At 42.3% G+C, this 22,696-nt stretch overlaps 1 protein-coding gene across 17 annotated transcripts in view; it reads left to right on the top strand.

The window, feature by feature from the left end:
- LOC110500600 (adhesion G protein-coupled receptor L3) overlaps positions 1–22,696 on the top strand; it is a 490,597-nt gene that overhangs the window by 330,779 nt on the left and 137,122 nt on the right. For all 17 annotated transcript variants that reach the window (XM_090213301.1, XM_021578050.3, XM_090213306.1 and 14 more), the window contains one exon: positions 971–1,771. In XM_090213301.1, coding sequence (XP_090069427.1) covers positions 971–1,771 — 801 coding nt within the window. The remainder of the gene's footprint in view (positions 1–970; positions 1,772–22,696) is intronic.

Here is a 22,696-nt window from a genome sequence, read left to right as displayed (position 1 = left end):
ATGTGGATGCTACCATGAGTGCGGATAATCCTGAATGAATCGTGAATTTGAATCAGTGGCATAAGTATCATTCACCATTCATTCATATCCGTAACCATGGTAGCATCCACATTAATGTAGTAGTGTTTAGAAAACAGTCTTATTTACAAGACAAGTGACTCCAAAATGACACAATACATTATTTAGCATTTGCTTCTAATGGGCACAAAATGATATGAAACGCAACCAAAACAAACAGCAAATGCATCCAACAAGTTTGTAGAGTCACAAGCTTGATGTAATTATTGCGTACTAGGAACATAGAACCAAATACTAAACTTTTGACTAATAAATAAATACATTTGTCCCAAGACTTTTGGTCCCCTAAAATGAAGGGACTATGTACAAGAGTTGCTGTAATGGTTCACCCGATATGGATGAATCCCTCAAATGTTATTTTATTAAGAAAATATATATATTTAACCTTAATTTAACTAGGCAAGTCAGTTAAGAACAAATTCTTATTTACAATGACGGCCTAGGAACAGTGGGTTAACTGCCTTGTTCAGGCGCTGAACGACAGATTCTTACCTTGTTAGCTCAGGGATTCGATTTAGCAAACTTTCGATTACTCGCCCAAAGCTCTAACCACTAGGCTACCTGCCGATGACAGTCTGCACTTTAACCTCATAGTCATTGTATCATTTCAAATCCAAAGTGCTGAAGTACATAGTCAAAACCAACAACAAATGTGTCACTGCCCCAATACTTTTGGAGCTCACTGTATTTTGTCTGTTCTATTTGTTATTGAACATTCATAAAGCAATACAAGGTATTGAAGCTAACGCATTGTAAACTTTGTTAATGTCTTGATCATTTAAGTCGAGGTGATTTCCTTCTTTGTCCTTCTAGTTGCAGTAGTCCAATACTGATGTCCCATTCATGCCAAAGTAACTCTCTGCATTGTCTTTCCTCCATTTTGGCTCCTCAGTATTCCTGTGCCCCGGCTTGCTGCGAGGGGTGTACCAGAGCGAACACCTCTTTGAGTCGGACCACCAATCCGGTGCCTGGTGTAAAGACCCCCTCCAGGCCTCCGACAAGATCTACTACATGCCCTGGACGCCATACCGCACAGACACGCTGACCGAGTACTCCTCCAAAGAGGACTTCATCGCCGGGCGACCCACGACCACATACAAACTACCGCACCGTGTCGACGGCACAGGCTTTGTAGTATACGACGGCGCTCTGTTCTTCAACAAGGAGCGCACGCGCAACATCGTCAAGTTTGACCTGCGCACGCGCATCAAGAGCGGCGAGGCCATCATCGCCAACGCCAACTACCACGACACCTCGCCGTACCGCTGGGGCGGCAAGTCGGACATCGATCTCGCTGTAGACGAGAACGGCCTGTGGGTCATCTACGCCACGGAGCAAAACAACGGGCGCATCGTCATCAGCCAGCTCAACCCCTATACCCTCCGCGTGGAAGGAACCTGGGACACCGCCTATGACAAGCGCTCAGCCTCCAACTCCTTCATGATCTGCGGGATTCTCTACGTGGTGAAGTCGGTATATGAAGACGACGACAACGAGGCAACAGGGAACAAGATTGACTATATCTACAACACGGAGCTGAGTAAAGATGGCTTCCTGGACATCCCCTTCCCCAACTCATACCAGTACATTGCCGCCGTGGATTACAACCCGCGGGACAACCTCCTGTATGTGTGGAACAATTACCACGTGGTCAAGTACTCGCTGGACTTTGGTGCCTTGGACGGTAGACCAGGTAGGCCCACATATTCTTATTTTTTCGCTTTTCTGTTTCATGTCTTTCACTAGCTTGTTGGTAATTCAGAGAGATGTTGGTATCTTTGGTAGACGTTATTAGTGCTTGCAGTCATTTTGATGTCAGGAGAAGAGAAAAGGAGGTTGTTGAGGCTACACTGTTCAGAATGTGTCCATTTTAGCACATTTCAGTGTTGCGATAAGTGTAATTGAATACAAATGGCTTCACTTTCATACTCATGGCATATGAGTGTCAGTTGTCATGTTCCTAGCTTGTTTGACATTATGATTGGTGGGCTTTATTCATTGGAGAGTAAAGAGCAGAGTAAATGAAGTGGAAGTATGTGTATTGTTACACGTTAGCACTATTGCAAGTTTATGGGTTGGTGATAATTAGCTATGGAATATGACACCTCAATGTGTCGTCCTCCTTTTGCCATTTAATTAAACCCCTCGAATGAGAGAAAAAAACGAGCAAAACACATACCAGCTGTGGGAAAATGTAATAACTGCAGTCACATTGTTGTTTTACAAGACATTTGAACTGTCTGAGAAAAATAGGATTTGCAAAATAATTTGTTCGCGGTCACGTGATTGGTTAGTTATTTTTTTCTCACAGGGATTGTATTTCTGGGTAGTTGTTATCCCTAGTTTCTGCTGTTTATTAGATATGACATTACTTTCTATATAATTCTGACAGAAGGTTAATAGAACTACAAGAGTTGTTTGTTTACCTTTTTAGTCTGTTCTCAATGTTTGTCTGTCTCTCTCTCTTACGGTACCTGTCACCTTTGTAAAGACAGATGACTGCTCTCATTAAACTTGCCATAACTCTTTTTAAGAAAAAGTCTAAATTCTTCTCTCCGATGCTCCTTCTTTAAAAGTAGTCATCAAGCCTACCCAAAATTGTTTTGACATGCCAAGGTAATTCTTTGCGCTGGCTCATTAACAGCCTGGTCTGAAGTGTCACATGTTATTTGGCTGTGATGTCTTTACCATCCTCACTGGTGGAAATCAAATCAAATAACATTTTATTTGTCACGTGTCGAATACAACAGGTGTAGTAGACCTTACAGTGAAATGCTGAATACAACAGGTGTAGTAGACCTTACAGTGAAATGCTGAATACAACAGGTGTAGTAGACCTTACAGTGAAATGCTGAATACAACAGGTGTAGTAGACCTTACAGTGAAATGCTGAATACAACAGGTGTAGTAGACTTTACAGTGAAATGCTTACTTACAAGCCCTTAACCAACAATGCAGTTTTAAGAAAAATAAGTGTTTCAAGTTAAAAAAAATCTATATATACATAATAATTAAAGAGCAGCAGTAAAATAGCATTTAGTCTATATACAGGGGGTACCGGTGCGGGGGCACAGGTTAATTGAGGTAATATGTACATGTAGGTCACCTGCACTTTTTAAATTAAATTACTTTTTTTCCCAGAATCTCAGCTGAAATGCATATCGGCAATTCCACAGTCTGTTGCTGAGACTCAGATGTTTCACTTTAAAATATATGTCAAACAAAAACCAATGATTGACGTGTTTGCATGCACAACATTGTCAAGTTTGACCTGCACGTCAAGAGTGGGGAGACCACGTACAAACTACCTCACCGCGTTGTAGTATACGATGACGCACTGTTCTTCAACAAGGAGCGCAAGCGCAACGTCGTCAAGTTCGACCTGCGCACGTGCATCAAGAGCGGACGAGGCCATCAACGCCAACTACCACAACACCTCTCCGCACCGCTGGGGCGGCAAGTCGGACATCGATCTCAGATCTCAACGTAGACGAGCACGGCCTGTGGGTCAACTACGCAACGGAGCCAAACAATGGGCGCATCGTCAGCCAGCTCCACCCCTACACCCTCCGCGTAGAAGGAACCTGGGACACCACTTATGACAAGCCCTCGGCGTCCAACTCCTTCATGATCTGCGGGGAAACTCAAACACGCAACATTTGCACGAATGTGAAACTATTAAAACATTTTTTATTTTTATTTTTACAAAACGTTTCCAAGATGTGAGATATTCAACTTGCTATCTAATATCGTATAGCTTTGGAATCGTGACGTTACATACTTACAAGGAAAATGGGCACGTTTCTTAACATATACACTGAACTGCATTGTTGGTTAAGGGCTTGTAAGTAAGTATTTCACGGCAAGGCGTTGTATTCGGCGCATGTGACACATACAATTTGATTTGAACGATTTGACTTTGAGAAGGGATTGCGTGACGATTAGCTTAGCAACCGCGTGACGTAGCATGACAACGCGATTGGTCTACAGTCTCCTGGGTGGGGCATTATATGTTACTTCATTCATTGGATTGTGTAACAGTATAACTTTAAACCGTCCCCTCGCCCATAACCGGGCTCGAACCAGGGACCCTCTGCACACATCAACAAGTCACCCACGAAGCATCGTTACCCATCGCTCCACAAAAGCCGCGGCCCTTGCAGAGCAAGGGGAACTACTACTTCAAGGGCAAGTGACGTCACCGATTGAAACGCTATTTCGCGCGCACCGCTAACTAAGCTAGCCGTTTCACATCCGTTACAATTGCTTAATGCTACTTCATTCATTGGATTGCTATCTCCTTTCTATAATATATCTTGCAACGGCACCATGCGATGCACCCTGGACTAAAGAGGCAGACAAATAAGAAAAATGTGCTAGACCCTCCGTTAAATTACACATTTCTCGAGGTAGGAATATTGCAAAAATATGATTAATGGCTCATTCGAGAGGAGACAACCTCCCGAGTTATGACATTAGCCAGTATTGAAATCTGATATGTATGATAAACGTTTTTGCCACCTAGAAGACGTATTTCTATTAACTTCCAGTGTAGTGAGAACGACTTTATCACTGTACTATGTCATACTGCCCGGATTTCTGCCTGCGTGAACGTCAATAACTCCGATACACATGAAAACAAGTAATGACCCAGGGAATCGATAGAACATCACTCAGAGTTGCACAAAAATGAAATACAATTCAAAATGGGGGAACCTTTCCTTTTAAGCAAAAACAACACTTGTTAGCCGCTTGCCTTATTAAATGACAGTGTATCAAGCAATGCTTTTACATGCATTTGGGAGGCAAGCTGCATAACATTACCTAGTGACGCTCTGCCAACTTTGGTTTCACTCCTCCCCACACATACACAAACACCCCCCCTCCCCCCCCTCTCTCTCACATAGAGTAATGAACCTTTCAGTCTCCAGGGAGTATCAGTTCAGTATCCCAAGGTGCGGAATGGGCTGACCTCCAAACGAGCGAGCAAGGAGGCTGCTGACAGAGGATAGGAAGGTAGAGGGGGGGGAAAGAGAGCGACGGACACAGTTGATAAATCCAGTTAACTGATAGATAAAGTAGATGGATGAAGTGTCCGAGACAAACGGCGCCAGATAAACAGACTGATCTGGAGTGAGTGACGCGCGATAGATGGGTCAATATGTAAATTGACGTGCATTATTTGGTTCCGGGATGGGATTTTTGATGTATTTGGTGCAAGGAGTGTGGTCATCATCAAATTGATCCGTATGGATTCATGTTATGAGTTGATATTATGCGTTAGCCATCATCACACTTCAGGTACTGCATCTCAAATGGATTCAGTTAATTTGCGGTAAAAACTACAGGACTGGGACTTTCCATGAAATGCCTTACTACAGCTGTTGCGCAACACAATTGACCAGTCAACCTCACCTGTACCTTACTGCAGTGAATACATACACATGAGGGTGACATACATACGCACAGGATATGCTCTCTCCCTGACCAGAACACTGATGACGTAATCACAGGGAGCTAACACCACAGGCGAGGTGATGTTGCGTAAGATTCCCACCACACAGGCTCTGTACCACCTCTACCCCGCCTCCCAAACCCCCATAGGCACGCGACGCATGAGCTGCTGTGGCGATGGAGCATGGGAAATGGAGCAGGGGAGTCATGTCAATGCCCACAGCTGGGTCTTAGCTCAGCACGCCATGCCACGCGGCAATGGGCACAGGTGTTTTGCATGGGATTCTGGGAATACATTTTTGGAATGCTCTTTGGTTTTCCCTTTTGTAGTGGATTTGATTTGCGGAGGTGGTTGGGTGCATAGTCTTATATGATGAATTGTGATGCATGCAGTAGGTGTGCATTGTTTCTGATTGGTTGGTGGATGAAACTAAATAAGATGGGGCGGCAGGTAGCCTAGTGGTTAGAGCGTTGGACTAGTAACCGAAAGGTTGCAAGATTGAATCCCTGAGCTGACGAGGTGAAAATCTGTCGTTCTGCCCTAGGACAAGGCAGTTAATCCACTGTCCCTAGGCCATCATTGAAAATAAGAATGTGTACTTAACTGACTTGCCTAGTTAATTAAAGGTAAAAAAACAACAACGAAATAAGATGACGAGAACAGCTCTGGCTACTGTATATATGCTGTATGACTGATGTTTATTCCATCAAATGTTGTGGAAATAGTACAAATATATTGCAGAAATGTTGCTGCTAGACATCTCATCGTATTCCATGTTACATACTTAAGAATGAAACTTTGGCTCAGCTTTCTAAGTGTGTGGCTAGAGATTCTGGGTTCGAGTCCAGGCTGTGTCGCGACCGGGAGACCCATGGGGCGGCGCACAATTGGCCCAGCGTTGTCTGGGGTTAGGGGAGGGTTTGGCCGGCAGGAATGTCCATGCCCCATCGCGCTCTAGCAACTCCTGTGGCGGGCCACGCACACTGACGTGGTCGCCAGGTGTACAGTGTTTCCTCTGACACATTGGTGCGGCTGGCTTCCGGGTTAAGTGGGCATTGTGTCAAGAAGCAGTGCGGCTTGGTTGGGTTGTGTTTCGGAGAACACACGGCTCTCGACCTTCGCCTCTCCCGAGTCCGTACAGGATTTACAGTCTTATCCCATCACTGCAACTACCAATTGGATAACACAAAATTGGGGAGAAGGGGTTAAAAAAAGAAGAAGAATAAAATTGTACAAATTGAAAATAATCCAAATGCTTAGGGGACATAATTTGTATGTCTGTATTGCAAGGCAGTGGTATGATGATCAACAATTAGTTATAAGAGCATCATTTAGCAATAAGGCACGAGGGGGTGTGGTATATGGCCAATATACAACGGCTATGAGCTGTTCTTATGCGCAACGCGGAGTGCCTGGATTCAGCCTTTAGGTGTGGTATATTGGCCATATTCCACAAACCCCTGAGGTGCCTTATTGCTATAATAAACTGGTTACCAATGTAATTAGAACAGTAAAAATGTTTTGTCATACCTGTGGTATATGGTCTGATATACCATGGCTTTCAGCCAATCAGCATTCAGGGTTCGAACCACCCAGTTTATAATTGCTCTTGGAGAACCAATACCTCAATCTATCCAGAGAACAGATCGAGGATAGATGACACATCCAAAACTACTCCATTCAAACCATGTGTTTTACTGAATTTGATTGAAAAATGAAATGCAAACCCTCCCAACATTAAAAGCCCACATCTCCTTGCCCTCACCTGGCATTGTCTTTCAATAAAATTTGAGAACGAGCGAGCGCAAATAAAATGAATCAAAACAGTCTTCTTTACAAAGGGGCATGCCATTTTTGGGGGGGAAAATTGCCAATAAATAAGGAAATATGAAAGTGGAAGAAAGAGGAAAGCCTGTTTTTATTTCTCTGACAATTTTATTTTATAAGCCCACTCCTCCAAGCAAAATACAAATCTGAGGGAGAAGAGTTGGGGGGGGGGGGGCAGACAAGAATGACCAATATACTGTAATATGGGAACACTTAAATGTTCATGTGAATCTATTTCTCATGGATACGTGTAGGTTTGAAATAGCAGACTTGCCATTAATAGTAAACATACAGATTGAACGATCTAAAGATAATGAAAGAGGAAAACAAGAGTCCGTATGAATTCAGCTGGACGTTCAGGCTGTCTCACCAATACTAATCTGCCACAGTGAGCAGAGGAGGAGAAAGTCCACAAGCCTACTTAGTGCAGGCAGTCACTTGAGATAATTTACCCTGCCTTAGGCTCAGACACCTGCTACTGATGCCTGCTTGGTGTGTGTGGGTGTGTGTGGGTGGGTGGCATGGGGAGGTGTATGTGTGTGCGAGCGAGCGAGCGAGAGCACATACAGTGCCTTCAGAAAGTACTCACACTCCTTTACTTTTTCCTCATTTTGTTGTTTTACAGCCTGAATTTAAAATAGATTAAATTGATGTTTTTGTGTCACTGGCTCACACACAACGCCCCATATAATGTCAAAGTGGAATTATGTTTTTAGAAATGTTTACTAATTAATAAAGCATGAAAAGCTGAAATGTCTTGAGTCAATAAGTATTCAACCCCTTTGTAATGGCAAGCCTAAATATGTTTAGGTGTAAAAGTGTGCTCAACAGTTGCATGGACTCACTCTGTGTAAAATAATAGTATTGTCTGTAAGGTCGAGCAGTGAATTTCAAACACAGATTCAACCACAAAGACCAGGTAGGTTTTTCAATGCCTCGCAAAGAATGGCAGCTATTGGTAGATGGGTAAATATAAAAAACAGACATTGAGTAATATCCCTTTAAGCATGGTGAAGTTATTAATTACACTTTGGATGGTGTATCAATACACCCAGTCACTACAAAGATACAGTTGTCCTTCCTAACTCAGTTGCCGGAGAGGAAGGAAACTGCTCATGGATTTCACCATGAGGCCAATGGTAACTTTAAAACAGTTACTGCAGCACAGCTGGCATGGTGCCGCAGAATTCTATGGCACGTTATTTAAGTGTCAACCACTTGTACCGTTAGTGCTAGTTTGACCACCAGAGGGCATCTTTGAGAAGCATTTGATAGCCTTCAATTGTGGCTGTACTAGATAAATTATAACCCTTTTTTGTAAGAACAGTATATGGGACTGATTTCAAGAAATGTTGCTTAATTAATTTGATTAATATCATTGTGTTTCTATTCCAAGAAAAACGAAAAACCCTCGTCCCGTTAGGATGGAACGGAAAATATGTCTCTGTACAATGTGACGGTCGGGAGTAAGCTACAGTACTGGGCTATTTAGCTAAATAATCCCTGTGTCGTGCGGGCACGCAGGAGACCGGGGTTCAATTCCCCAACTGGAAGGAAGGAGTAGGCTGTCCTTGTAAATGTGTTCTTAACTGACTTGCCAAGTTAAATAAAGGTTACACTAACAGCATAAAATTTCTACATCCTAATTGTATAACTGTAGTATAACCGATACCCAAACGGAGATTCAGTGAAAATAAAAATCTAATGGGCCAGTCCCCATGCTTGTATCAGAGCAGTGCGAAACGGTGCTAAAATAGTTGTAGGCTATTGCTTCAAATCCTATTGCTTCTAACTTCAATACACTCTTTAAATAAATAAGACCTACACCATCATGCCGCCTATGGTAGGCCTACAGTATATAGAAAAATATTACGTGACTTTCCGCCAATAATTACATATAGAGGATTGGAGGATTCTGGTCCCTGTGGCGGCCAGAACGGGTATCGAACCTGAATCTGTAGCAACGCATTTTGCACTGCGGGAGCCCCCATCCACAAAGTGTCAAAACACAGAGAGGTGTTGGTAAAGGTATATTGTCCTGCTAATATCCCATAGTGTCCAGGTCAGGATAACCAACATATTTCTTTATTAAATACTATCAGAAAGAATGTTGGTACTTATTTATTTTGATCCAAAGCCATGAATGAGTCACTCAACTTTATGTACAGTTGAAGTCGGAAGTTTACATACACCTTAGCCAAATACATTTAAACTCAGTTTTTCACAATTCCTGATATTTAATCCTAGTAAACATTCCCTGTCTTAGGTCGGTTAGGATCACCACTTTATTTTAAGAATGTGAAATGTCAGAATTATAGTAGTAGATTTATAGTAGATTTATTTCAGCTTTTATTTATTTCATCACATTCCCAGTGGGTCAGAAGTTTACATACACTCAATTAGTATTTGGTAGTATTGCCTTTAAATTGTTTAACTTGGGTCATATGTTTCGGGTAGCCTTTCATAAGCTTTCCACAATAAGTTGGGTGAATTTTGGCCCATTCCTCCTGACAGAGCTGGTGTAACTGATTCAGGTTTGTAGGCCTCCTTGCTTGCTCACGCTTTTTCAATTCAGTCCACCAATTTTCTATAGAATTGAGATCAAGGCTTTGTGATGGCCACTCCAATACTTTGACTTTGTTGTCCTTAAGCCATTTTGCCACAACTTTGGAAGTATGCTTGGGTTTTTTGTCCATTTGGAAGACCATTTGTGACCAAGCTTTAACTTCCAGACTGATGTCTTGAGATGTTGCTTCAATATATCCACATAATTGTCCTCCCTCATGATGTCATCTATTTTGTGAAGTGAACCAGTCCCTCCTGCAGCAAGGCACCCCCACAACATGATGCTGTCACCCCCGTGCTTCACGGTTGGGATGGTGTTCTTCGTCTTGCAAGCATCCCCCTTTTTCCTCCAAACATAACAATGGCCATTATGGCCTAACAGTTCTATTTATTTTTCATCAGACCAGAGGACATTTCTCCAAAAGTACGATCTTTGTCCCCATGTGCAGTTGCAAACCGTAGTCTGGTTTTTTTATGGCGGTTTTGGAGTAGTGGCTTCTTCCTTGCTAAGCGGCCTTTCAGGTTATGTTGATATTGGACTCGTTTTACTGTGGATATACAGTGCCTTGCGAAAATATTCGGCCCCCTTGAACTTTGCGACCTTTTGCCACATTTCAGGCTTCAAACATAAAGATATAAAACTGTATTTTTTTGTGAAGAATCAACAACAAGTGGGACACAATCATGAAGTGGAACGACATTTATTGGATATTTCAAACTTTTTTAACAAATCAAAAACTGAAAAATTGGGCGTGCAAAATTATTCAGCCCCTTTACTTTCAGTGCAGCAAACTCTCTCCAGAAGTTCAGTGAGGATCTCTGAATGATCCAATGTTGACCTAAATGACTAATGATGATAAATACAATCCACCTGTTTGTAATCAAGTCTCCGTATAAATGCACCTGCACTGTGATAGTCTCAGAGGTCCGTCAAAAGTGCAGAGAGCATCATGAAGAACAAGGAACACACCAGGCAGGTCCGAGATACTGTTGTGAAGAAGTTTAAAGCCGGATTTGGATACAAAAAGATTTCCCAAGCTTTAAACATCCCAAGGAGCACTGTGCAAGCGATAATATTGAAAGGGAAGGAGTATCAGACCACTGCAAATCTACCAAGACCTGGCCGTCCCTCTAAACTTTCAGCTCATACAAGGAGAAGACTGATCAGAGATGCAGCCAAGAGGCCCATGATCACTCTGGATGAACTGCAGAGATCTACAGCTGAGGTGGGAGACTCTGTCCATAGGACAACAATCAGTTGTATATTGCACAAATCTGTACTTTATGGAAGAGTGGCAAGAAGAAAGCCATTTCTTAAAGATATCCATAAAAAGTGTTGTTTAAAGTTTGCCACAAGCCACCTGGGAGACACACCAAACATGTGGAAGAAGGTGCTCTGGTCAGATGAAACCAAAATTGAACTTTTTGGCAACAATGCAAAACGTTATGTTTGGCGTAAAAGCAACACAGCTGAACACACCATCCCCACTGTCAAACATGGGGGTGGCAGCATCATGTTTTGGGCCTGCTTTTCTTCAGCAGGGACAGGGAAGATGGTTAAAATTGATGGGAAGATGGATGGAGCCAAATACAGGACCATTCTGGAAGAAAACCTGATGGAGTCTGCAAAAGACCTGAGACTGGGACGGAGATTTGTCTTCCAACAAGACAATGATCCAAAACATAAAGCAAAATCTACAATGGAATGGTTAAAAAATAAACATATCCAGGTGTTAGAATGGCCAAGTCAAAGTCCAGACCTGAATCCAATCCAAAAAATTTCAGTCTCTCGATGTGCAAAACTGATATAGACATACCCCAAGCGACTTACAGCTGTAATCGCAGCAAAAGGTGGCGCTACAAAGTATTAACTTAAGGGGGCTGAATAATTTTGCACGCCCAATTTTTCAGTTTTTGATTAGTTAAAAAAGTTTGAAATATCCAATAAAAGTCGTTCCACTTTATGATTGTGTCCCACTTGTTGTTGATTCTTCACAAAAAAATACAGTTTTATATCTTTATGTTTGAAGCCTGAAATGTGGCAAAAGGTCGCAAAGTTCAAGGGGGGCGAATACTTTCGCAAGGCACTGTAGATACTTTTGTACCTGTTTCCTCCAGCATCTTCACAAGGTCCTTTGCTGTTGTTGTGGGATTGATTTGCACTTTTCGCACCAAAGTACGTTCATCTCTAAAAGACAGAATGCGTCTCCTTCCTGAGCGTTATGACGGCTGCCTGGCCTCATGGTGTTTATACTTGCGTACTATTGTTTGTACAGATGAGCGTGGTACCTTCAGGTGTTTGGAAATTGCTCCCAAGGATGAACAAGAATTGTGGAGGTTCACAGGTTTTTTTGTATTTTTTTTTACTGAGGCCTTGAAATACATCCACAGGTACAACTCCAATTGACTCAAATGATGTCAATTAGCCTATCAGAAGCTTCGAAAGCCATGACATCATTTTCTGGAATTTTACAATCTGTTTAAATGCACAGTCAACTTAGTATATGTAAACTTCTGACCCACTGGAATTGTGATACAGTGAATTATAAGTGAAATAATCTGTCACAAAATTTCTTGTCATGCACAAAGTAGATTTTCCAACATGCTTAAACTATGGTTTGTTAACAAGATATTTGTGGAGTGTTTGGAAAACGAGTTTTTATGACTCCAACCTAAGTTTACATAAACTTCCGACTTCAACTGTAGGTGCCGGGCTATATGACTGCCATCAACTTGATAATATATGACGATATTTTGGAGGTATTTAGTTAAATAGAAAATGAAAGTGAGTGACTGTAATCTGAATATAGGCCAAAATAATACTTGTAAAGGACAAAACATTTATTTCTGTTTTTAGAGGGAGAGAAATGCTGGGCCAGTTGTGTTCCGCCCATAAGGCCAAAATAAAGCCCAGCCAATAGCCATAATGGCGCTGTACAACGTGTCCGTGTGTGTTTGAAAGAGTATTTTCTAGTAAGCAACCATTTGTTTACCTTCATTACACAACTTTTTTACAATATTTCTGTAATTCAGTGATATTTATTCCCATAGTAATTTGTTATGGAGCAATAACTAAATAAACATCGGCATTTGAAAGAGTATTTTTATCATTATTTTATTAACGAAAGCATAAAGAGGCTTATGAAGAAATACAGTACTGTACAGTAAATGCTTTCACATTTGGATAATAAAGAATGTAAAGCATTTTGAAGACATAAGCCACCTGCATTTGTTTTTTAAGCTATAGCAGAGCAGCATAAAGGTCCGGATGGCCCTTGCTGTGCCTGGTGAGCAGTTGGTCAAGTGCTGTTGTCAGAAGACGAATGGAAATGTCGGGGTGAACCGACAACCTGATGAACCCGCCAAGTATGTTGACACTGCCTGTCGGAGGTGGAGTTCCACAGCTCACAGGTGTGCCTGGCATGGATTGTGACACCGTCTCGTTCCTCGCCCTTTTCAATTCGTCATTCTCCGCCTGTCTCTCCGCCAATGCCGTCTATCTCTGGACCAATGCGTCAGCTGTCGCCCGTATCTCTGCCCTCTGATAATGTTTCTCTTTCTGCTGGTCTGCCTTCAATGACTCAATCTCGGTCTTCAAAGTTTGAATCTGATCAATGTGCACCTTCATCAGATGAGCAGAATGGTACAGCCCTGAGCATCGATTACAGTGGCCTATGATAGAAACGGTAGATCAATGAATACTTAAAAGTGACTCCAACACACACATACTGCGTACACATTTTAAGAATCTAGCAAAACTAACCACTTTCTTGGCAACCATAGGTGTGTAAGGTGCGACCTGTTGTCCAGCCCTTTGTCCACTAATCTCCACGGATGGTTGTTGGCATAGTTGTATGCTCTGCAAAAACACATTCACGTTTTTAGTACACAGTCATTTTAATTTAATTTGTATTTAACCTTTATTTAATTATCAATGTTATTACACAGTATGCCTACACATTGATAGGCTTTATAATTATTTCTTTAATTTAAATTAGATCTAGAAATCCAAAATGGCGTAGCAGTCTTTTGTCTTCGTCTTGTCGTGTCCCGTGTATACGTCTTTTTATATATTTTTTTCTAAGCACATATTTTTTTATATTTTTCTTAACCCCAACTCCAACATACTCTCCTGCAACCCGCCTCACCCAGTGTGGTATGGATCTGCTGTTTTCTTTACTTTAGAACCGGAAGCCCCAACAGAGGCTAGCCAGCTAACTAGCTACTGCTAGCGGTCATCAGCTAACCTTTAGCCCAGACAACTCCTGCCATACTTTTTTTTCTCCATATCTCTGGATTCCTACCTCAAGCTCTGAACCTCTTCACCTGGATCATCGCAGCTAGCTAGCTGCTATCCGATTGGCTTCTCCTGGCTAACGCCTCTGTCCCAAAGCAAGCATCAATTAGCCTGGAGTTAGGCTATGCTAGGCCCATGTCTCGGCTAGCTGAAGAGGTCCATCAGCCACTCCTTAGGCTACAATACCTATTTTGCCAATTGGCCTGGACCCCTTTTATTGCCGATACGGAGCCCCGCCGATCCATGATTGGACTACCAATGTTATCCCCCCAAGGTTTTTTTTCTACAGGCTCCTCTGTCGCGACGTCCCCTGAATGCCCATCTGCTAGCCTGCTATCCGCGGCCCGCTATCTGTCTAGAGCATACCGAACTGATAGCTGAAGAGGTACATCAGACAATTTCTTGGGCTACTATACCTATTTTGCCAATTGGCCAGGACCCTTTTACTACACGGGCCCCTGCTGAGCCATCACAATGGGTCTGCCAACGTAACTGCACGAGGGGGCTACAACAGACTTCTTCCGTCGCAACGTCCCTCTAAGGCCCTTCTGCCTGCCTACTAGCCCCGGCCCGCTAGCTGTCTAAATCGCTGTGTTTCCAGCCCGCCCAGCTACTCACTGTACCCAATGATCACTCGGCTACGCATGCCTCTCCCTAATGTCAATATGCCTTGTCCATTGTTGTTTTGGTTAGTGATTATTGTCTTATTTCACCGTAGAGCCTCCAGCCCTGCTCAGTATGCCTCAGCCAACCCTCTTGTCCCACCTCGCACACATGTGGTGACTTCACCTGGTTTAATAGATGTCTCTAGAAACAATACCTCTCTCATCACTCAATGCCTAGGTTTAGCTCCACTGTATTCACATCCTACCATACCTTTGTCTGTACATTATGCATTGAATCTATTCTACCGCGCCCAGAAACCTGCTCCTTTTACTCTCTGTTCCGAACGTACTAGACAACCAGTTCTTATAGCCTTTAGCCATACCCTTATCCTACTCTTCCTCTGGTGATGAAGAGGTTAATCCAGGCCCTGCAGTGCCTAGCTCCACTCCCATTCCCCAGGTGCTCTCATTTGTTGACTTCTGTAACCATAAAAGCCTTGGTTTCATGCATTTTAACATTAGAAGCCTCCTCTCTCAGTTTGTTTTATTCACTGCTTTAGCACACTCTGCCAACCCGGATGTCCTAGCCGTGTCGGAATCCTGGCTTAGGAAGGCCACCAAAAACCCTGAAATGTAATTCCCTAACTATAACATTTTCTGACGAGATAGAACTGCCAAAGGGGGCGGAGTTGCTATCTACTACGGAGATAGCCTGCAGAGTTCTGTCTTACTATCCAGGTCTGTGCCCAAACAATTTGAGCTTCTACTTTTAAAAATCCACCTTTCCAGAAACAAGTCTCTCACCATTGTCGCTTGCTATAGACCACCTTCTGCCCCCAGCTGTGCCCTGGACACCATATGTGAATTAATTGCCCCCATCTATCTTCAGTGCTCATGCTGTTCGGTGACCTAAACTGGGACATGCTTAACACCCCGGCCTTCCTACAATCTAAGCTTGATGCCCTCAATCTCACACAAATAATCAATGAACCTACCAGGTACAACCCCAAATCCGTAAACACAGGCACCCTCATAGATATCATTCTAACCAACCTGCCCCCCAAATTCACCTCTGCTGTCTTCAACCAGGATCTCAGCGATCATTGCCTCATTGCTTGGAACTGTAATTGGTCTATGGTCAAACGACCACCCCTGATCACTGTCAAACTCTCCCTAAAACACTTCAGCAAGCAGGCCTTTCTAATCAACCTGGCCCGGGTATCCTGGAAGGATATTGACCTCCTTCCGTCAGTCGAAGTTGCCTGGTTATTATTTTACCTTTCTAGCGCAGGCGTTCCGCTAGCGACCCACCTCGACAACATCCGGTGAAATTGCAGAGCGCGAAATTCAAACTACAGAAATATAAATATTTAACTTTCATGAAAATACATGGGTAATGCATCAAAATAAAACTTAACTTCTTGTTAATTCAGCCGCTGTGTCAGATTTTAAAAAGTCTTTACGGCAAAAGCACAACATATTATCTGAGGACAGCGCCCCGCATACAAAACCATGAAAAACATTTTTCAACCAGGCAGGTGCGACACAAAAGTCAGAAATAGTGATATAATAAATGCCTTACCTTTGAAGATCTTCTTCTGTTGGCACAAATGGTCCTTTTGTTCGATAAAGTGCTTCTTTATATCCATAAAAACTCAGTTACCTGGCTCGCTTCAGTCAATAATCCACCTGTTTCCCTCCTTCAAAATGAATCCCAAACGTACCAATAAACTTATCTAAACAAGTCAAACAACGTTTATAATCAAACCTTAGGTACCCTAATACGTAAATAAATGATCAAATTTAAGACGGAGAATAGTATGTTCATTACCGGAGATAAATAACAAAGAACGCGCTTTCCTCCACGCGCATGGAAACACTACAGCCAAAATGGTAGTCACTTAGAAAAACTTCAACTTCTAGCTATTTTTCCAAAAACCAGCCTGAAACTCTTTCTAAAGACTCTTGACATCTAGTGGAAGCCCTAGGAACTGCATTCTGGGAGGTTTTCACATTATAATAAAAGTGACAGCCATTGAAAACAGTGGTAGGTAGATAGTTTTTTTGGGGGGGGGGGTTGTACTCTGGGTTTCGTCTGCCATATCAGTTCTGTTATACTCACAGATATAATTTTAACAGTTAGAAACTTTTGTGTTTTCTATCCAAGTCTACCAATTATATACATATCTTAGCTTCTGGGCCTGAGTAACAGGCAGTTTACTTTGGGGACGCTTTTCATCCGGACGTCAAAATGCTGCCCCCTAGCCCAAAGAGGTTAAAAGTGCTTTCCTCACAATATTAAATAAGCATGCCCCATTCAAAAAATGTAGGACCAGGAACAGATATAGGCCCTGGTTCACTCCAGACCTGACTGCCCTTGATCAGCACAAAAACATCCTGTGGCGTACTGCATTAGCATCGAATAGCCCCCACAAACTTTTTAGGGAAATTAAGAACCAATATACACAGGCAGTTAGGAAAACAAAGGCTAGCTTTTTCAAACAAAAATTTGCATCATGCAGCACAAACTCCAAAAAGTTCTGGGTCACTGTAAAGTCCATGGAGAATAAGAGCACCTCCTCCCAGCTGCCCATTGCACTGAGGCTAGGAAACACTGTCACTACCGATAAATCCACGATAATTGAGAATTTCAATAAGCATTTTTCTTCCACCTGGCTAGCCCTACCCTGGTCAACAGCCCTGCACCCACAGCAACTTGCCCAAGGCTCCCCCATTTCTCCTTCACCCAAATCCAGATAGCTAATGTACTGAAAGAGCTGCAAAAGCTGGACACCTGCAAATTGGCTGGGCTAGACAATCTGGACCCTCTCTTTCTAAAATTATCACCCAAAATTGTTGCAACCCCTATTACTAGCCTGTTCAACATCTTTTGTATCGTCTGAGATCCCCAAAGATTAGAAAGCTGCCGCGGTCATCCCCTCTTCAAAGGGGAGACACTCTAGACCCAAACTGCTACAGACCTATATCTATCCTACCCTGCTTTTCCAAGGTCTTCGAAAGCCAAGTCAACAAACAGATCACCGACCATTTCGAATCCCACCACACCTTCTCCACTATGCAATCTGGTTTTCAAGCTGGTCATGGGTGCACCTCAGCCACACTCAAGGTCCTAAACGATATCATAACCTCCATCAATAAGAGACAATACTGTGCAGCTGTATTCATAGACCTGGCCAAGGCTTTCGACTCTGTCAATCACCACATTCTTATCGGCAGACTCAACAGCCTTGGTTTCTCAAATGACTGGTTCACCAACTACTTCTCAGAGTTCAGTGTCTCAATTTGGAGGGCCTGTTGTTCAGACCTCTGGCAGTCTCTCTGGGGGTACCACATGGTGTAATTCTTGGGCCGACTCTTTTCTCTATGTACATCAATTATGTCACTCTTGCTGCTGGTGATTCTCTGATCCACCTCTACGCAGACGATACCATTCTGTATACTTCTGGCCCTTCTTTGGACACTGTGTTAACAAACCTCCAGAGAAGCTTCAACGCCATACAACTCTCCTTCCGTGGCCTCCAACTGCTCTTAAATGCAAGTAAAACTAAATGCATGCTCTTCAACAGAGCGCTACCAGCACCTGCCTGCCTGTCCAGCATCACTACTCTGGACGGTTCTGACTTAGACTATGTGGACATCTACAAATACCTTGGTGTCTGGCTAGACTGTAAACTCTCCTTCCAGACTCACATTAACCTTTCTAGCGCAGGCGGAACCCCTCGACAACATTCCGCTGAAAAGGCAGAGCGCAAAATTAAAAAATATTATTTTGAAATATGTAACTTTCACACATTAACAAGTCCAATACAGCAAATGAAAGATAAACATCTTGTTAATCTACCCATATGTTAGATCACCGCCAAGTCGGAAAAAACGCAGGTATTTTTCCAGCCAAAGATAGGAGTCACAAAAAGCAGAAATATAGATAAAATTAATCACTGACCTTTGATGATCTTCATCAGATGACACTCATAGGACATCATGTTACACAATACATGTATGTTTTGTTCGATAATGTGCATATTTCTATCCAAAAATCTCAGTTTACATTGGCGCTTTACGTGCAGTATTGTTTTGATTCTCAAACATCTGGTGATTTTGCAGAAATACTCATAGTAAACATTGATAAAAGATACTAGTGTTATTCACAGAATTAAAGATAGACTTCTCCTTAATGCAACCGCTGTGTCAGATTTTTAAAAAACTTTATGAAAAAAACATAATCTGAGAACGGCGCTCAGAACCCAAAACTGCCAGAGGAATATCCGCCATTTTGGAATCAACAAAGTTAGAAACAGCACCATAAATATTAACTTACCTTTGATAATCTTCATCAGAAGGAACTCTCAGGAATCCCAGTTCGACAATAAATGACAGATTATTTCCATAAAGTTCCATCATTTATGTCCAAATAACCACTTGTTGTTAGCGTGTTCAGCCCAGTAATCCATCTTCATGAGGCGCAGGCACTTCATCCAGACAAAAACTCGAAAATTTCCATTACAGTCCTTTAGAAACAAGTCAAACGATGTATGGAATCAATCATGTTTTTAACATAAAACATAAAAAATGTTCCAACCTGAGAATTCCTTTGTCATCAGAAAAGCACTGGAACGCAAAGTAACTCTAACCAAGAGCTCTCATGAGCCCCTCCTTTATAGTAGAATCCTTATTCAAGTTTCAAAAGACGGTTGACATCTAGTGGAAGCCCTAGGAAGTGCAACCTCATCCATATCTCAATTTGTAATCGGTAGGCCAAGCTTTGAAAAACTACAAACCTCAGATGTCTCAGTTTTAGAAACGTCATAGTGTTTTCTATCCAATACTAATAATAATATGTATATATTAGCATCTGGGACAGAGTAGGAGGCAGTTCACTCTGGGCACGCTATTCATCCAAAAGTGAAAATGCTGCCCCCTATCCCAAAAAGGTTAAGCATCTCCAATCGAATGTTAAATCCTATTTCACAACAAAACATTCTTCACTCAAGCTGCCAAACATACCCTCGTTAAACTGACTATCCTACCGATCCTTGACTTCAGGCGATGTAATTTACAAATAGCCTGACTCAGCAAATTGGATGCCGTCTATCACAGTGCCATCCATTTTGTGTCACCAACGTCCCATATACTAGCCACCACTGCGACCTGTATGCTCTCATTGTCTGGCCCTCGCTTTATATTCGTCACCAAAACCACTGGCTCCAAGTCATCTGTAAGTCTTTGCTAGGTAAAGCCACGCCTTATCTCAGCTCACTGGTCACCATAGCAGCACCCACCTGTAGCACGCGCTCCAGCAGGTATATTTCACCCCCAAAGCCAATTCCTACTTTGGCCGCCTTTCCTTCCAGTTCTCTGCTGCCAATGACTGGAACGAATTGCAAAAATCACTTAAGCTGGAGACTCATATCTCCCTTACTAACTTTAAGCACCAGCTGTCAGAGCAGCTCACAGATCACAGCACCTGTACATAGCCCATCTGTAATTATCCCATCCAACTACCTCATCCCCATACTGTTCTTTTTTTCTCCTTTGCACCCCAGTATCTCTACCTGCACATTCATCTTCCACCACTATGGCCTGCTTATTGCCTTACCTCCCTTATCTTACCTCATTTGCATACACTGTATATAGACTTTTTTGTTTATTCCATGTATAACTCTGTGTTTGTGTCGCGCTGCTTTGCTTTATCTTGAACAGGTCGCAGTTGTAAATGAGAACTTGTTCTCAACTAGCCTACCTGGTTAAAAAAAAAGAAGTAAAATAAAGATGGTCACACCTATAGTAGCCGGGCTATAAGGAGTCTATTGTCCTGCTAATCTGCTACAAGTATTTGAAAACCTATTTTCAAAATTCCACCAGCTGTCCATTCCTCCTCCTCCTCCCTCCCCCATGGGCTAGGTCGGTCTTCTGTGCGCTGCAGATCCCATCCCGTACCCCCTTCTCTGATGCCTTGAAACTCCCGCACCCAGGGCTGTTTCAGCAGATACAGCTGGAGAACTGCAAGGCAATCCCATTGTGCGCCACTTGGAAGCCATAACAGGTTAATAATATATCTGAGAATATCCAAGGGGCTTTTATATAATTCTAAATTAATAATGAAAGTAATAATAATTGTAATCATGGCTTTATTTAAAAAATAACAATATTTTGGAGATTTTGTTTTCAAATAATGTAAAATGTGCATGGAAAAAGGCCATTCTTGAACATGGGGTGAGACATTGTTACTAATTTGTAAATAAAGCCAGTTTGTTATTTAGAATTATTTATTTCTGTTTTTAGAGGGAGAGAAACCAAAAACCTACAGTCATCTCATGGGTCTCCCAATCGAGGCCGGCACAGGTATTGAACCAGCATCTGTAGCAACGCAGTTTGCACTGCTATGCAGTGTCTTAGACAGTTGCGCCACTCAGGCACTGTACAACGTGACTGGTCGGGAGTGGGCTACAGTACTACAGTAAGAGCAAAATAATTCTAATTAAAGCCTTAGTGTAATGACAGTTTTAGTAAGTAATACTGAATTCGTGTACAATTATCAGTTTCTATTTAGGTGTATGTCGCCCATTCATTGTCAATCAGAGACACAGTAGGACCCAAAAGCATAATCAGTGCTCTAACTCCTCCTTGCGCTGGTCTGGAGCAATGAAGTAGTGACGCAAGGTACTGTACTAAACCACAAATTACCTCTAAGTCCCGCAGCATAATCACAAAAATTTGTGGCGCCACCGCTGTAATACTGCATAAAAAATGTGGCAATGCAATTAACTTTTTGTCCTGAATACAAAGTGTTATGTTTGGGGCATACCCAATACAACACATTACTGAGTACCACACTCCATATACTGTAATGTGCAAATATTGTAAAATCCAGGTGTGCAATGCTCCTAGAGACTTACCCAGAAAGACTCACAGCTTTAATCTCTGCCAAAGATGATTATAACATGTAAGGGCTAAGGGCTGTGAATACTTATGTGAATTAGATATTTCTATATTTCATTTTTAATAAATGTACAATCATTTCTAAAAACATGTTTTCACTTTGTCATTACGGGGTATTGTGTGTGTGTGTGTGTATATGGCTAAGAAAAAAGGCTGTAACACAACAAAATGTGGAATAAGTCAAGGGGTTATGAATTCTTTCTTATAGCCGTGTGCTAACGTTTCCCATTTTTGCATGTGCATGTGCAGATATGGGTAACGTAATGCAACAACGCATAATAATTGTCCTTGTGCCTCTTGAAGATTTTGACAGCCCATCATCACATTTATTATCCCTGTGACCCATTTTGCAGCGTAGATGGAAATTGGTGCAGAGATGAAAATATGCCAGCATTCATTCCCAGGGGGATCCACATTATGCTATACCATGTTATAGGGTTATAACAGGTCTACTGTAGATGTAACGTATTCATTAACACAGACCACTAACTTACTGGATTCTACAAAATAATTACATTAGCTACAGTAAGACACATTAGTTCTGAATGTATAAAATGCCCATTTCAAATGACTTACAGATCAGACATTTATCAAGGTGTTTTAAAAAGGACATGTTTAGTTAGGACATTGACATTTTTGGTAATTTAGCAGACGCTTTTAGTTGATGGTTGGCTGGAATTATATCTCTAAATTAATATGTATCTCTATAGTCGGTGACAATCAGTCGCATTTGACTGGTTTGTTGGTACACTGCAACAACATTTGATCTCTGGATATGTCCGTGTTGCCAACCTCAGTCATTCGTCTGTCAACTCAGGCCATCTGCGGAGGATGGGCACGGGAGGCGGCACAGAAGGCGTTGTCCCTCCACTGTCTGGCGTGCCTGCTGTAATCTTGCCACCTGTTGCC

The sequence above is a fragment of the Oncorhynchus mykiss genome, chromosome 21 (assembly GCF_057628025.1).
Source record: "Oncorhynchus mykiss isolate SJ-2025 chromosome 21, ASM5762802v1, whole genome shotgun sequence".
Taxonomy (NCBI): domain Eukaryota; kingdom Metazoa; phylum Chordata; class Actinopteri; order Salmoniformes; family Salmonidae; genus Oncorhynchus; species Oncorhynchus mykiss.
Note: the sequence above shows the minus strand (reverse complement) of the source record. Positions and strands in the feature narration are given on the sequence as shown.